Raw genomic sequence first — 14,616 nt, 5'->3', positions numbered from 1 at the left:
TATGTTATAAATTGTGTAAAATTGTGAAACTAATATTGAAAGTTTAGACATTTCTTTCTTTCTTTGTGCATTTGTACAACCCTTTTGGAGAGATGTACAGAACTGGTTACAATCCAGAGAGATTATACTTCCCCCCCTTACAGTGCAGCTAATCAAGTTTTTATTGGAGAACAAACATTTAAATTTTGTTTTTAACTTTTTTGTTATTAAATACAGACAGAAAGCCTTTCATTCACTTCTCTGATGTTGGTGAAAACATTATTATTGTTGCTATTTGTTAAGGCCACAAACTCACTTAACCTGTCTAAAATTATATGTCTTTACAGTAAGAGGTAATCAGTAGAGAAATAATTCACACGTGTTCTGTCCTGTTCACTGACCACGAGGCGCTTGACCGTGAATGACATCATATAAACACCCCCCCCCCCCCCATAATAATTTATTTACCTGCAGATGTCGGAAACGCAAATGCAAAAGGAATTGTGATCACATTTTTGTCAGGTTCTGTACACGACACCAAGTGAAATAGCAAATGGTGAACTTCTATTGAGATTAAAATATGTCAGGGTTGTAACTCGAAAGACAGGAAATTCAACTGCAGATGAACTTTGTTTTTCCATTTGAAATGTAACATAAATTGTGCCTTAAAGTAAACTATCGTTTTTAATATTGTCACTCCACACACACACACACACACACACACACACAAAGCACACACACACACACACACACACACACACACACACAGTTTTCATACCTGATCGAGATTCAATAAAGCTGACAAGAATAAGAGTCACACACCAAAGCATTTTCCCTGATAGACAGAGTATCGTAAGACGACGCTAGAAGCTTCTTTGTCCGAGTCAACACTTTTATTTTCATTTTGTATTACGTAATACCTTTTCAGTAGTCACACCTTTTTTCTACAGAAGTCTCCTCTTTGTCTCCTCCTGTAACTTTGCTGCACATTGAATTGGTTAAAACTAATTTCTTTAAACATGATTAAAAATTAAGCCCAAAGGTTTAATGTGTTGAAAAAATCTGTTTGAAAAACTTTATGATTCAGTGAAGAGGAGCTTAATGGCTTAAAGGCGAATATATGATATTAAGCAGACATTGTGTAATTGTTCATAACTTTTCATAATATAGAATATATATAATTTTGTTTTTTTATTCTTTTCCATCTGTAACAGATTGTTTATTATTTACAGGATAAGTGATCATGATATTGTGCTATTTCGGTTGATGAAACTTTTCTATTTTAACCATCTGATATTGATTTCCTAGTGAATTATCATAAAAACTCTAATATTTAATATTTAGACCAGAATTTAAGTTTATAGTCACAACCATAAACACTATGGAGTGAGCTCCAGTGGTACAGGAAATTAGCAAAAACGCAATGGCAAGATGAATGCAGCATGTTATCAGAAAATACTAGACAGTTTGCATTCTACAGCATGAAAGCTGAACAAGGAAAGCTCTCGGATGTTCCAAAAGGACAATAATCCAAAGCATGAGGCTGGATTGACCCTCCAATGGCTACAGCAGAAAAAGGTGAAGGTTTTGGAGCTCATTACTGTCTCCGCCAGTTTAGGGAGATCTCAATTGTGCAGTTTGTGCAAGGCAGCCCAAAAGAATTACAGGAACTGGAGACATTTTGCCAGGAAGAATGGGCAGCTATACCAACTGAGAGAATTAAAGACTTAATGCAGAATTATTACAAAAGACTGCATGCCATCATTAATGCCGAAGGGGGAAATACACCATATTTACTGTAGTACTAAAGGTATGCAAGCTGTTGAACAGCGATTATTTTCTTTTTTGTTATGTTTTATTTGATGATTGTGCCATTCTGTTATGCCTTACATATTAACTTGAGTCCTAGCAATAAAGTACATTTGTTTTGCCTTCTCACTTATGTTTTATTTATAAAATAGTACACACCTTGCAAATTCTCCCAATGTATGCCAACTGCAATAGCACAACTGTATGTTGTTACTTGCTGTTGACATTTCTTTCGTACATCAAATATTACTGTGTTATAAAAAAACATATTTACAAATCGCTCAATTGATGCCTTTAACAAAACTAATAATTTGATAAAATGATTGCGAATCATCTTTAATGATTATTACAGAAGTCCTTTAAACTTTATAAATAACTTAAAAATGTATAATGTAATGCTGAATACACAGTGAAGTCCAAAAGTCTAAGAATTATAAAGTTTAATAATAATCATGTATATATCTCAGGCTCAGCAGAGAGAGGTAAGTAAACCCCATAGAGGATCTAATGCACTGTCTCCTCTTTTCTTTATCATTACAAATCCCTCATGCTACAGGAAGCATCACCACCCTCACAAGTCGCTCAGGTTTGCAGACTCCCTCTTGTTACTTTCTCCGCTTCAGTGATTCCTGGCAGCAGCGTAACAACTCGTCAATTCATGTTAGTGCAAAAAATGAGACGGACAAAATGACTGATTCATCTTGTTCTTTTACTCGTTATCGTGTGGTCAGGGTTTACAGTGAAAAACAGCTCCCGGGTGGACTGACTTGACTTGAGTGAACTTTAAACAAAGCAGAGTACAAACTTTCCCCCTGATTTCACCTACACAGCACACAGTGAGAGCGCACGTCACCTCAGCACATGTCGCGAACTACATTACCCACAATGCACTTCAATGTGGACTACAACACCTAGATAGCGATCTTAAAGCGGCAGCTCCTATTTGCCCTCTCCCACAACACCACCCCCACTCCGGATGGTGATTAAACTTAACACCACTCCAGCACCATGACATGAAGGATACAAAATACATCAACACACACCTTAACAAAAATATTACCATAGATTCACAGTGTTATTAGAAGGCAGAAATACATCCAACACAATGTCTACCCATATTTCTTTTTTTTAATGTTTTTTAATGTTTGAAGAGATGATCAGTGGTGCTGAACTTTTACCTACCTTATTTAAACCTCCTTCATTTAGACTATGACTGAAGTATGGATAGAGTTTCTCAGTGAAAGACTGACCAATGAATGAGTAGATATGAGATCTGGACTTCACATCATAAAAGGAGACCCTCAAACACCCCCACAACCTCCACCTTCTCTCTCAGTGTTGGGGGGACAGGGAGACCAGCACAAGTGTCCCTGTTTATTGATGTCACATTATTCCTAAATCCATCATAAATTAATAAAAGTTTAAATGACTGTATGAGACCTGCCAAAGACCTTTTAACATAGAGCTGGAACACAAATAAGAAAATACACCAAACAGAGCCACCTATTTTTTAAATTAAAAATCTCAGTTCATTAATAATTGTATGCTTACTATCAGTTAGCAATATTTATTATATAAGCCTCTGAAAAGTGCACTGAACTTTTAAAGGGAAAAAGGCAAAGATTTTTACAAATGACCATGCTCAGCTTTCCTCAACATTTCATTAAAATCCAGTAATAAAATATTTAATACATATTTCATAAGTACGTTAATATTATTCATCACTGTTGGTGAAATTCAACAGCAGTATAATGTAATCAGCAAAATTAATAATCACTGCATGATTTAATATTGTGTTTCTCTCAGTGGATGTGACTCTGGATCTTGATACAGCTTATCACAAATCTCCTCCTGTCTGCTGATGGAAAACAAGTGACACATGGAGACAAATGACAGAATTGCCCTAATGCATGACAGAGGTTTAATGTGTCCTTGGAAAGCAGAGTTTCTCCTCAGGGAGATTTTATTATGAGGTGCATGTATAAGGGAAAACTGACTGGCTTTACTGACTGACTTTAATTTGAACAATAAAATGTAGAAAGTTCAGCTGCTGATGTCTGTGTAGATAAAAACAAACAAAAAGCATGACCATTGGTGACCGTTTTATGACGGCTGTGAAAAATCATCTTGAGGAGATCAAACTTTCCAGAGCAAGAAACAGGATTAACCAACCTGAAATATACAGTTTATACATTTTATTTTATTTTTCTGTTTGTAAAGACATATTGCTATGCTAAGTGATATCGAGCTCAGCGAGACATTATTAAAGCAAACGTTATCTTGGAGAAAGTCTACATGTATATATTTCTTCATGTATGAGTTCTGAATGTTTCTACTTTTTAGTCATTATGATTTATTTTATTGTGTGCAACATCATTCCTGAGCAATGTTTGCAGTGTGACAGAGCATTATCCTGCTGAAGGAGCCCACTGCACTTAGGGAATACTGCTGACATGAAATTTATACAGATTGACAGGTTCTTACTGACTATAATTCTGCTAATGTAGTAAGTCAGGGGCACCGTTACACATTGGTATTAGTATTACATTATATTATACATTTATTATATAAGCTTTAATATTGTTACAGAGTTTCATTAAATTAAAGATGAACTTAAATGCCTTTTGAACTACAGTATGATCACTTATGGTCATAGTTAAAAAATTACATTCCACAACCATATGTTATATTTTAGCTGTACAGTATATGTACTGTATATTCTGTTTTGCATAAATTACTGGGAACAGGAGCTTTAATAACAACAATCATTTTTTAAGGCCATCGATTGCTAAACTATTTGAACTACACTTTGTGGAAATTACACAGTAAATGTTTAATGGATCTGTAGCTTAGTGCCACAGAATATAAAGAATATAATAATTTACTAGGTAACATTTGTGAATATTTCATTAGCAGTTCTAATGTAGTTACGATTGTTTGTTTAGTTGCATTTGGAGTTTTCTTCCAGACCTCATTAGTTATGAATGAAAGTAATCGATTTCACGAAGCATTTAACCTTTTCATACCTTTATTTTACTTGCTTCTTTTCAGGGAAAAATGCTCTTTCTTCTCGAAGAGCGCTAACTGCTTTTCACTGCTTTCATATTCTAAATGTCTCCATACACTGTTATTTAAACTGCACATGAAGTTTATTGTTCCTGCAGATTAATGTGAAAAAAATGCAAAATTAAGGTTAATTAAATATTTAAGTCCTATAATAGGCTCCCAATATGACTGTTTCTGTAAAATGTACAAATGTTAATGTATTAATGCTACTAAAAAACACCAGTCAGTGTAATCTCCTCTGGATGATTTAACATAAAACAGTCACATGCAGCAGCAGTGGACACACACACACACACACACACACACACACACACACACACACACACGCAATGTGTCAACACAGAAGTGAGGAGTATAAATTGCTCACAGCTATTGCAATTTGGCCCTTGACAAATATATGACAAAAAATGATAACAGGCAAACACAATCCATCTGCAGATGCCAACTAACATTTACATTTAGCAGACGCCCTTATATTTTTATCTCATTCATTTTTATATAACTGAGCAATTGAGAGTTAAGGGTCTTGCCCAGGGGCCCAGCAGTGGCAGCTTGGTGGACATAGGAATCAAACTCACGACCTCCCAAGTGGTAGCCCAACACCTCAACCACTAGGCTACCACATACCACACTATAAATTATATATATATAAATTGCTCACAGCTATTGCAGATAACAGGCAAACACAATCCCTCTGCAGATGCCAACTAACATTTACATTTAGCATACACCCTTATAAAGAGGGACATACATTTTTATATAACTGCGCAATTGAGAGCTAAGGGTCTTGCCCGACATAGGAATCAAACTCACGACCTTCCGAGTGGTAGCCCAACACCTCAACCACTAGGCTACCACATACCACACTAACTAAAACTCTATCACGCGAAAAGGAAGCCATATGTGAACATGGTCCAGAAGCGCCGTTGTGTCCTGTGGGCCAAGGCTTATTTAAAATGGACTGTTTCAAAGTGGAAATGTTCTATGGTCAGACGAGTACAAAGGTAACGTTCTTGTTGGGAATCACGAACACCTTGTCTCCGGGCTAAAGAGGAGGGAGACCTTCCAGCGTGTTATCAGTGTTCAGTTCAAAAGCCAGCATCTCTGACAGTATTGGTGTGCATAAGTTTATATGGTGTTGGCAGCTTGTATGTTCTGGAAGGCACCATGAATGCTGAAAGGTATATAAAGGTTTTAGAACAACATATGCTCCCCTCCAGAGGACATCTATTTCAGGGAAGGCCTTGTGTATTTCAGCAGGACAATGCAAAACCAAATACTGCAGCTATTACAACAGCATTGTCATAAAATCTTGGCTTTGTCATAAAATCTCCAGCAGCTACCAAAACTTCAGAAACTCATAACCTCAATGCCCAGACATCTTCAAATTGTTTTGAAAAGGAGATTCTACACCATGGTAATATGCCACTGTGCCATCTTTTTTGAGACCTTTAGGCAAGGCAAGTTTATTTGTATAGCACATTTCATACACAGAGGTCATTCAAAGTGCTTTACATAGAAATTAGAAAACAGTTTAAAAAAGAGAAAAAGAAATATATGTGAAAAATAAGAAACACGATAAAATCATAACAAAAAAAAACAATTAAAGAAAAAAAAAGTGATTTTAATAAAAACAGTTTAAAATATGTTAAAAAGAATAAAACAGAAGTAAAAGTGATTTGGATAAAAAGTGCAGTCAGTGTGAAGCAGCACAGTCAGTGTGAAGCAGCACAGTCAGGGTGAAGCAGCACAGTCAGTGTGAAGCAGCACAGTCAGTGTGAAGCAGCACAGTCAGGGTGAAGCAGCACAGTCAGTGTGAAGCAGCACAGTCAGGGTGAAGCAGCACAGTCAGTGTGAAGCAGCACAGTCAGGGTGAAGCAGCACAGTCAGGGTGAAGCAGCACAGTCAGTGTGAAGCAGCACAGTCAGTGTGAAGCAGCACAGTCAGGGTGAAGCAGCGCAGTCAGTGTGAAGCAGCGCAGTCAGTGTGAAGCAGCGCAGTCAGTGTGAAGCAGTGCAGTCAGTGTGAAGCAGCACAGTCAGGGTGAAGCAGCACAGTCAGTGTGAAGCAGCACAGTCAGTGTGAAGTAGCACAGTCAGTGTGAAGCAGCACAGTCAGTGTGAAGTAGCACAGTCAGTGTGAAGCAGCACAGTCAGTGTGAAGCAGCACAGTCAGTGTGAAGCAGCACAGCGCTCATTCAGTAAATGCAGAGTTAAACAGATGTGTTTTTAATCCTGATTTAAAAGTGTCTGCTGTTGAAGCACATCTGATCTCTTCTGGAAGCTGATCCCACCTCTAGGTGGCGTAATAACTAAATGCTGACGCACCTTGTTTTGAGTGAACCCTTGGTATCTCTAACTGACCTGATCCTAATGATATGAGTCGTCTGCTTGGTTTATATTCAGTTAGTATATCTGTAATGTATTTCGGTCCTAAGCCATGAAGTGATTTATAAACCAGTAACAATACTTTAAAATCTATTCTAAATGTAACTGGATGCCAGTGTAAGGACCTGAGGACTGGAGTGATGTGCTCAGATTTTTTGGTTCTGGCAGAATTCTGGCAGCAGCGTTCTGTATGAGCTGCAGCTGTCTAATGGTCTTTTTGGGATCCCAGTAAGGAGCCCATTACAATAATCCACCCTGCTGGTGATGAAAGCATGAACAAGTTTCTCTAAGTCCTGTCTTGAGATAAAACATCTAATTCTGGCTATATTTCTGAGATGGTAGTAAGCTGATTTGCTTATCGCTTTCACATGACTACTGAAATTAAGGTCAGACTCTAAAATTACACCAAGATTTCTGACTTCATTTTGTGTATTTAGACCCCTAGAGTCAAGGTATGTGTTAACCTTGAGAGTTTCATCTTTATTTCCGAATACGATGACTTCGGTTTTGTCTTTGTTTAACTGGAGGAAGTTTTGATGCATCCAACTGTTAATTTCATCGATGCACTTACATAGCGAGTCAATGGGGCTGTAGTCATTAGGGGACAGGGCTAAGTATATCTGGGTGTCATCTGCATAGCTGTGGTAAGCGATTTGGTTCTTTTTCATTATTTGACCAATTGGGAGCATATACAAATTAAAGAGAAGCGGTGCAAGAATTGAGCCCTGTGGGACTCCACATGTCATGGATGTCCACTCAGATTTATGGTTACCTATGTTCACATAGTAACCTCTCCCTTTTTGGTATGGTTTAAACCATTTGAGGACCATCCCAGAAAGCCCTACCCAGTTTTCCAGTCTATGTAAGAGTATGGTGTGATCTATCGTGTCAAAGGCAGCACTAAGATCTACAGTAGTAGCACCAGCACTGATATTTTACCTGAATCAGAGTTTAAGCGAATATCATTTATTATCTTTATGAGCACTGTCTCTGTGCTATGATGCTGGGGGAAACCGGATTGAAAATTGTCCAGGTAGCCATTTGAGTTTAAGAATTTGTTCAGCTGATTGAAAACAACCTTTTCAATGATCTTGCCTATAAAAGGAAGATTAGAGATTGGTCTGTAGTTGCTAAGTATGGTTTTGTCTAGGTTACTCTTTTTTAGGAGAGGCTTAACAACTGCCGTCTTTAGGGACTCTGGAAAAGTGCCTGTGAGCAGAGAGGTATTTACTATTTTTAAGAGGTCAATTTCTAAGCAGTTAAGTGCCTTTTTGAGAAAGGATGTGAGGATGTGGGGGGGGGGGGGTGTCAAGGCTGTAAGTTGATGCTATAAGATGTTGTACTGTTTCTTCCAGGGTTTTTATATCAATTATGTCAAATTCAGAGAAAATGACAAGTTTTTGAGGTTGTTGTAGTGAGGTCTGACTGACCACATTACAATATGAGGCCATATTGATTGCCATTCTGATATTACTGATTTTCTCAGAGAAAAAGGTTGCAAACTCATTGCATTTGTTGTCAGAGAGCATTTCACTAGAAGCTTGATTTGGGGGGTTTGTTAGTGTCTCTACAGTAGCAAAAAGAGTGTGAATGTTGTTTATGTTGTTGTTTATAATGTTTGAGAAGAAGATCTGTCTAGCTGTGCCTAGTTCTACATTGAAAGCACGAAGATTGTCCTTATAGATGCTATAATGTACTTCAAGTTTTGTTTTCCGCCACATACATTCAGCTTTTCTGCATGTTCTTTTCATGCTCTGTACCGCTGTTGTGTTTCTCCAAGGTGCTTTACGTCTGCCAGTGATCATCCTGACCTTTACTGGAGCTATACCATCAATAACATCTTTAAATTTTAAGTTAAAATTTTCAACAGAGTCTGCCGATATGTCTGGCAACATTGATATGGCATTCATAAATACCTCGCTGGTGTCTTCATTTATGAGCCTTTTTTTGACATAGACAGATGTAGCATCAGTGCCAGGAAACCTTCATCACAGAAAATGATCTTACCCTCTACAATGACCTTCACAGTGATGTCATCGTACAAGGATTTGTCCTGAACAAGACACTTATATTCTCCTTCATCAGAGACTCTGAGAGCTGACAGTTTGAGTGAAGTGTTGCCTTTCTGTAGCTCCTCTTTATACAGTGATGTTCTTCCTCTATAGGACTGAGCCTGATCTTCATTTCTGTCTTCATGATCCCTATAGAGATGCACTAATGAGTCCTTTACATCGAGTTTGAACCACTCTACTGTCATGTCCACAGCACTGGTGTTGGGTTTGATAAAACAGGGCAGAACCAGATCTTCACCAGCTACAGCAACAAGAGGCTTTTCTGGACCAATAACCTGTAAACTCTCTGTATTGTGGTGAAAATAAAGAGCAAATACAATATATCACTATATTCTGTGCATTTAACATGACTGACTTTATTTAATTGTATACATTAATTTTAAATATAGAAGCAAGCTTTTACATATTTTTACAGAAAAACACTTGTTTTTGTCAGAAAAAAAATATATATAATAATTTATGTATTACAAAAAACATTTAAGGGCACAATAAAGAAATACAGGTCATTCGTGGCAAACATTAAAGTTAAATACATGTTAATAGTTTCCAACAGTCACGTATCAGAGTCACACAGTTCTGGTGGATGAATGATATTCTGATGTAAAATAGATATAAATCAACAAATTAATTTAGTAAAATACATTTTGTTTACAATAGTTTACAACGAATTATAAATCAAATAAAACATGTGAATGGGGAAAATGTGACTGTAACTTGAACTGTTACGTGGTTGATGGTGCCACATGGGATAAAAAAGGACACAGGAAGAGGAAATAGAGGTTGTAGGGTAACCTGTATTTATATTACTTTAACATTATGAATTTGCATTAAGAACAACTTACATAAACGCAGTAAGACTAAGACTGATATACTAAAATAAACTGTTAGAACTGAAGTAAAATAAATAAAATGCTCTGCAAAGTAGTTCTGCTGTCTTCATGTGCTATAGGAATTATTGTAAGTAAGAATTTCCCCCATAGGAAGTGTGTTGTATTGTCTGTTTGCACTGTCTCATGTCTTGCACTGTTTTTGTCTTGCACTGTTTTGTCTTGCACTTTTTTTGACTTGCACTGTTTTGTCTTGCACTGTTTTTGACTTGCACTGTCTCATGTCTTGCACTGTTTTTGTCTTGCACTGTTTTTGTCTTGCACTGTTTTGTCTTGCACTGTTTTTGTCTTGCACTGTTTTTGTCTTGCACTGTTTTTGGCTTGCACTGTTTGAACATGTTTGCACACATGCACTTTATATGAACAGGTTAAACTTACTTAAACTATTTTATTGTTATTGCTTGATGTTTTAGTCATATTTATTTATGTATATAAGCAAGACAATTCCTTTATCGTTAGCAAGATACCTAAATAATCTGTGCTTTGTTGTTAATATAAAATTTATAAAAGAGAAGAAAATATGTATGAATAAACCTGGTGTTGTGCAGGTTTCATGTTCTTTACAACAACAAAGCATTTACACATGATGCTTGTATTATCACTTCAGAAATGGGATGGAGAATAATTATACAGGTCAAGTCAAGTCAAGTCAAGTCAAGTCAAGTCAAGTCAAGTCAAGAAGCTTTTATTGTCATTACAACCATATATAGCTGTTGCAGTACACAGTGACATGAGACAACGTTTCTCCAGGATCATGTGCTACATAAAACAAAGACAGGGCTAAGGACATGTAAGTAGTCTTAGCCACATAAAGTGCAGCTGTGCAACCTGGTGCAAACAGTGCAGGACAAGACAAACAAGACAGTGCAGGACAAAAAACAGTGCAGGACAAAAGACAGTGCAGGACAAAAGACAGTGCAGACATAAAGTTACAAGACAATACAAAAAGTACAAAAAATGCAATACGCAAAAGACAATAAATAAAAACTTGATAGCACATGTTCTTTTAAAACATTCCATTTCCTTATCAACAACGTATGCTGTGTGCTGTCAAATTAAGAAGGAAGTAAAGTATTTGGGAATCATTATATCTAAAAATATATAACGTATAAAAATACATGGATAATATAGATAAATGTAAATAAATTTTAAACAGATGGCTGTAGACACATCTTACAATTTTTGGGAGGATCTTTCTGTCTAAGATGGATAGTTTATCCAGGATCATTTACCCAGCCTTCTCCTTACCATCAACATGTATGATAAAATTAATAAATAGAGTAAATTTTAAATTAATATGGAAGAATAAGTGTCAAAACATTACAAAAGAGGATCTGATTAAAAACATGGAAATGGGGAATAAATGCAATTGATTTCAACATGATAAATGGTGTTTAAAATTAGAATGGTTAAAGTCCTTCATCCAAAACAATCATTTTTACTTAGAAGCTGTTTGTGAAGTTCTGACCTTCTGTGTGCAGGACCAGAAGTTGGTTGTGACTAGAAATTGTTATTACCAGAGATTGTTTGTATAAAATATTAGAGTGTCAGAATGAGCTGGAGACGAGTTGGCTCATAAACAACTCTATGCAGACCTCGGTAAGGGTAAGATTCTCCTGATCAGGAGACAAACAGTCGTTATGCATCTAGCCAATGATTGAGGATGTTTTCCTTCCTTCAGTCTCTGTGTTTGAATCATGTCTATAAAATCACAGTATAATGAATGATCAGGGCCTTTCCTCTCTCATGCTACACGAGGATTGTTGGGTCCTGTTGCGCAACAGAACAAATAAATTGTGAACCTTTTTACTCTTGCCTGTGCCTACCAGTGTGCTATCTTCTTAAAACAGTATATTGTCTGTCTGTAACTAATGGTTAAAGATAAAGTACTCCAAGGTTTTCCCAGTACTTTTGTGATAAAAAATGTACAAATAGACTTGTATTAAATCTTTTACAAGCAGTTTACCCAAACCCTATTATAATGTATCCATCTACTCCTCTTCCTACAAAGACTTAGAAAGATTATCCCAGAAACAAGTTTTTAAGACTAAAATTCAATCTTGAGGTGAATAATTGTGTATTAATATATTATAAATTGTGTAAAATTGTGAAACTAATATTGAAAGTTTAGACATTTCTTTCTTTCTTTGTGCATTTGTACAACCCTTTTGGAGAGATGTACAGAACTGGTTACAATCCATAGAGATTATACTTCCACCCCTTACAGTGAAACCCTAACCCTTACATTCATTTACCTGCAGATGTTGGAAACGCAAATGCAAAAGGAATTGCGATCACATTTAAGTTTTGTCAGGTTCTGTACACGACACCAGAGGAAGTGAAAGAGCAAATGGGGAATTTCTATTGAGATTAAAATATGGCAGGGTTGTAACTCGAAAGACAGGAAATTCAACTGAAAACAAACTTTGTTTTTCTATTTAAAATGTCACATACATTGTGCCTTCAAGTAAACGGTATCATTTTTAATATTGTTACTCCATACACACAGACACACACACAAACACACACACACACACACACACACACACCCACACACACACACACACACACACACACACACACACAGATACACACTGAGTTTTCATACCTGATTGAGATGTGATAAAGCTAACAAGAATAAGAGTCACACACCAAAGCATTTTCCCTGAAGAGAAAGTGTATCGTAAGACGACGCTAGAAGCTTCTTTGTCTAAGTCAGCACTTTGATTTTCATTTTGTATCATGTGATATCTTTTCAGAAGCTTCCTCTTTGTCTCTTCCTGTAACGTTGATGCACATTGAATTGGTTAAAACTTATTTCTTTAAACATGATTAAAAATGAACCCCAAAGGTTTAAATGTGGTTGAAAAAATCTGTTTGAAAAACTTTATTGTTCAGTACGTAGGAGCTTAATGTCACTTATGGCTGATGGATGACTTATAGATGATATTAAGCAGACATTGTGTAATTGTTCATAACTGTAAATAATATCAAATAAACCTATAATTATGGGGAATTTTTTTATTGTTTATTGTTTTTTTTATTGTTTTTTTATTGTTATATGTGTTATTTCAGTTGTTTAAACTTTTCTGTTTTAACCATCTCATATTGATTTCCTAGTGAATTATCATAAAAACTCTAATATTTAATATTTAGACCAAAATGTAACTTAGTCACAACCATAAACACTATGGAGTGAGCTCCAGTTGCACAGGAAATTAGCAAAAAGTAATGGCAAGATGAATGCAGCATGTTATCTGAAAATACTAGAGAGTTTGCATTCTACAGCAAGACAGCTGTACAAGGAAAGCTCTCGGATGTTCCAAAATGACAATAATCCAAATCGTGAGGCAGGATTGACAGGTGAAAAAGGTGAAGGTTTTGGACCCCATTACTGTCTCCTGACATCAATATCATTGAGCCAATTTAGGGAGATCTCAATTGTGTAGTTTGTGCATTGCAGCCTAAAAAAATTACAGGAACGAGACATTTTGCCAGGAAGAATGGGCAGCTATACCAACTGAGAGAATTAAAGACTTAATGCAGAATTATTACAAAAGACTGCATGCCATCATTGATGCTGAAGGGGGAAAAACACCATATTTACTGTAGTACTAAAAGGTATGCAAGCTGTTGAACAGCGATTATTTACTTATTATCTTTTTTGTTATGTTTTGTTTGATGATTGTGCCATTCTGTTATGCCTTACATATTAAAGAGGATCTGATTAAAAAAAAAAGTTCTCCGCAAAGTTTTTGTTCACGAAATTAAATGTAACACTTGATCATCCCTTTTTCTGGTCAGGAACAAGATTTACTGTACCTATAACAATTGAATATCCATGTTTATGGTTATTAACAAGTTTCACACTATGTATAACACTTGAACGTCCATGTTTCTTGTCAGGAACAAAATTTGCTTGAACTATGACGCTTAAATGTCCATGTTTCCGTTCAGTAACAATATTTACTCAACCTATAACACTTGAACGTCCATGTTTCTGGTCAGGAACAAAATTTGCTCGAACTATGACGCTTAAATGTCCAGGTTTCTGGTCAGGAACAAGATTTGCTCAACCTATAACACTGATCCATGTTTCTAGTCATCAACAAGTTTCACTTCACATAAATAACACTTGAGCATCCACTTTTATAGTCAGTAACAAGTGGTACACTTCAAATAACTCTGTAACATTAATGATTCTGTCAACAAACAATTTGCACTCTGGACATAGCTTTTGAACATCCATTTCTGAAGTCTGTTAACCAGTCGTGTTTAATTTTTTTTGCCGTTATCCGTTTATTCATACACGTACGGATGTATTTTTTTTATTTTATATAAGCCAATGTCCATGGCTTATCATTTAGCCGTTGCTCATTTCTCGTTAAGCCATTTCTTGTTTCTCCATAACTTATT

General features: G+C 36.2%; 2 protein-coding genes across 14 annotated transcripts in view; one reads left to right on the top strand and one right to left on the bottom strand.

The window, feature by feature from the left end:
• LOC113656997 (butyrophilin subfamily 2 member A2-like) overlaps positions 1–14,616 on the top strand; it is a 251,138-nt gene that overhangs the window by 91,114 nt on the left and 145,408 nt on the right. The window lies entirely within an intron of this gene.
• LOC113661210 (butyrophilin subfamily 1 member A1-like) overlaps positions 1–14,616 on the bottom strand; it is a 322,944-nt gene that overhangs the window by 272,307 nt on the left and 36,021 nt on the right. For 7 of the 12 annotated variants that reach the window (XM_047813625.1, XM_047813640.1, XM_047813648.1 and 4 more), the window contains exon 1: positions 12,809–12,945. The exons of 4 other annotated variants lie outside the window; for them this stretch is intronic. In XM_047813625.1, the coding sequence (XP_047669581.1) occupies positions 12,809–12,944 (136 nt within the window). In that variant the 5' untranslated portion in view covers position 12,945. Of the gene's footprint in view, positions 1–757; positions 889–12,808; positions 12,946–14,616 lie in introns of those variants that run through there. One more of the 12 variants, XM_047813612.1, reaches the window with a different exon arrangement.

The sequence above is a fragment of the Tachysurus fulvidraco genome, chromosome 1 (assembly GCF_022655615.1).
Source record: "Tachysurus fulvidraco isolate hzauxx_2018 chromosome 1, HZAU_PFXX_2.0, whole genome shotgun sequence".
In the NCBI taxonomy this organism is placed as follows: Eukaryota; Metazoa; Chordata; class Actinopteri; order Siluriformes; family Bagridae; genus Tachysurus; species Tachysurus fulvidraco.
This window is presented reverse-complemented; position numbering and strand designations above follow the sequence as displayed.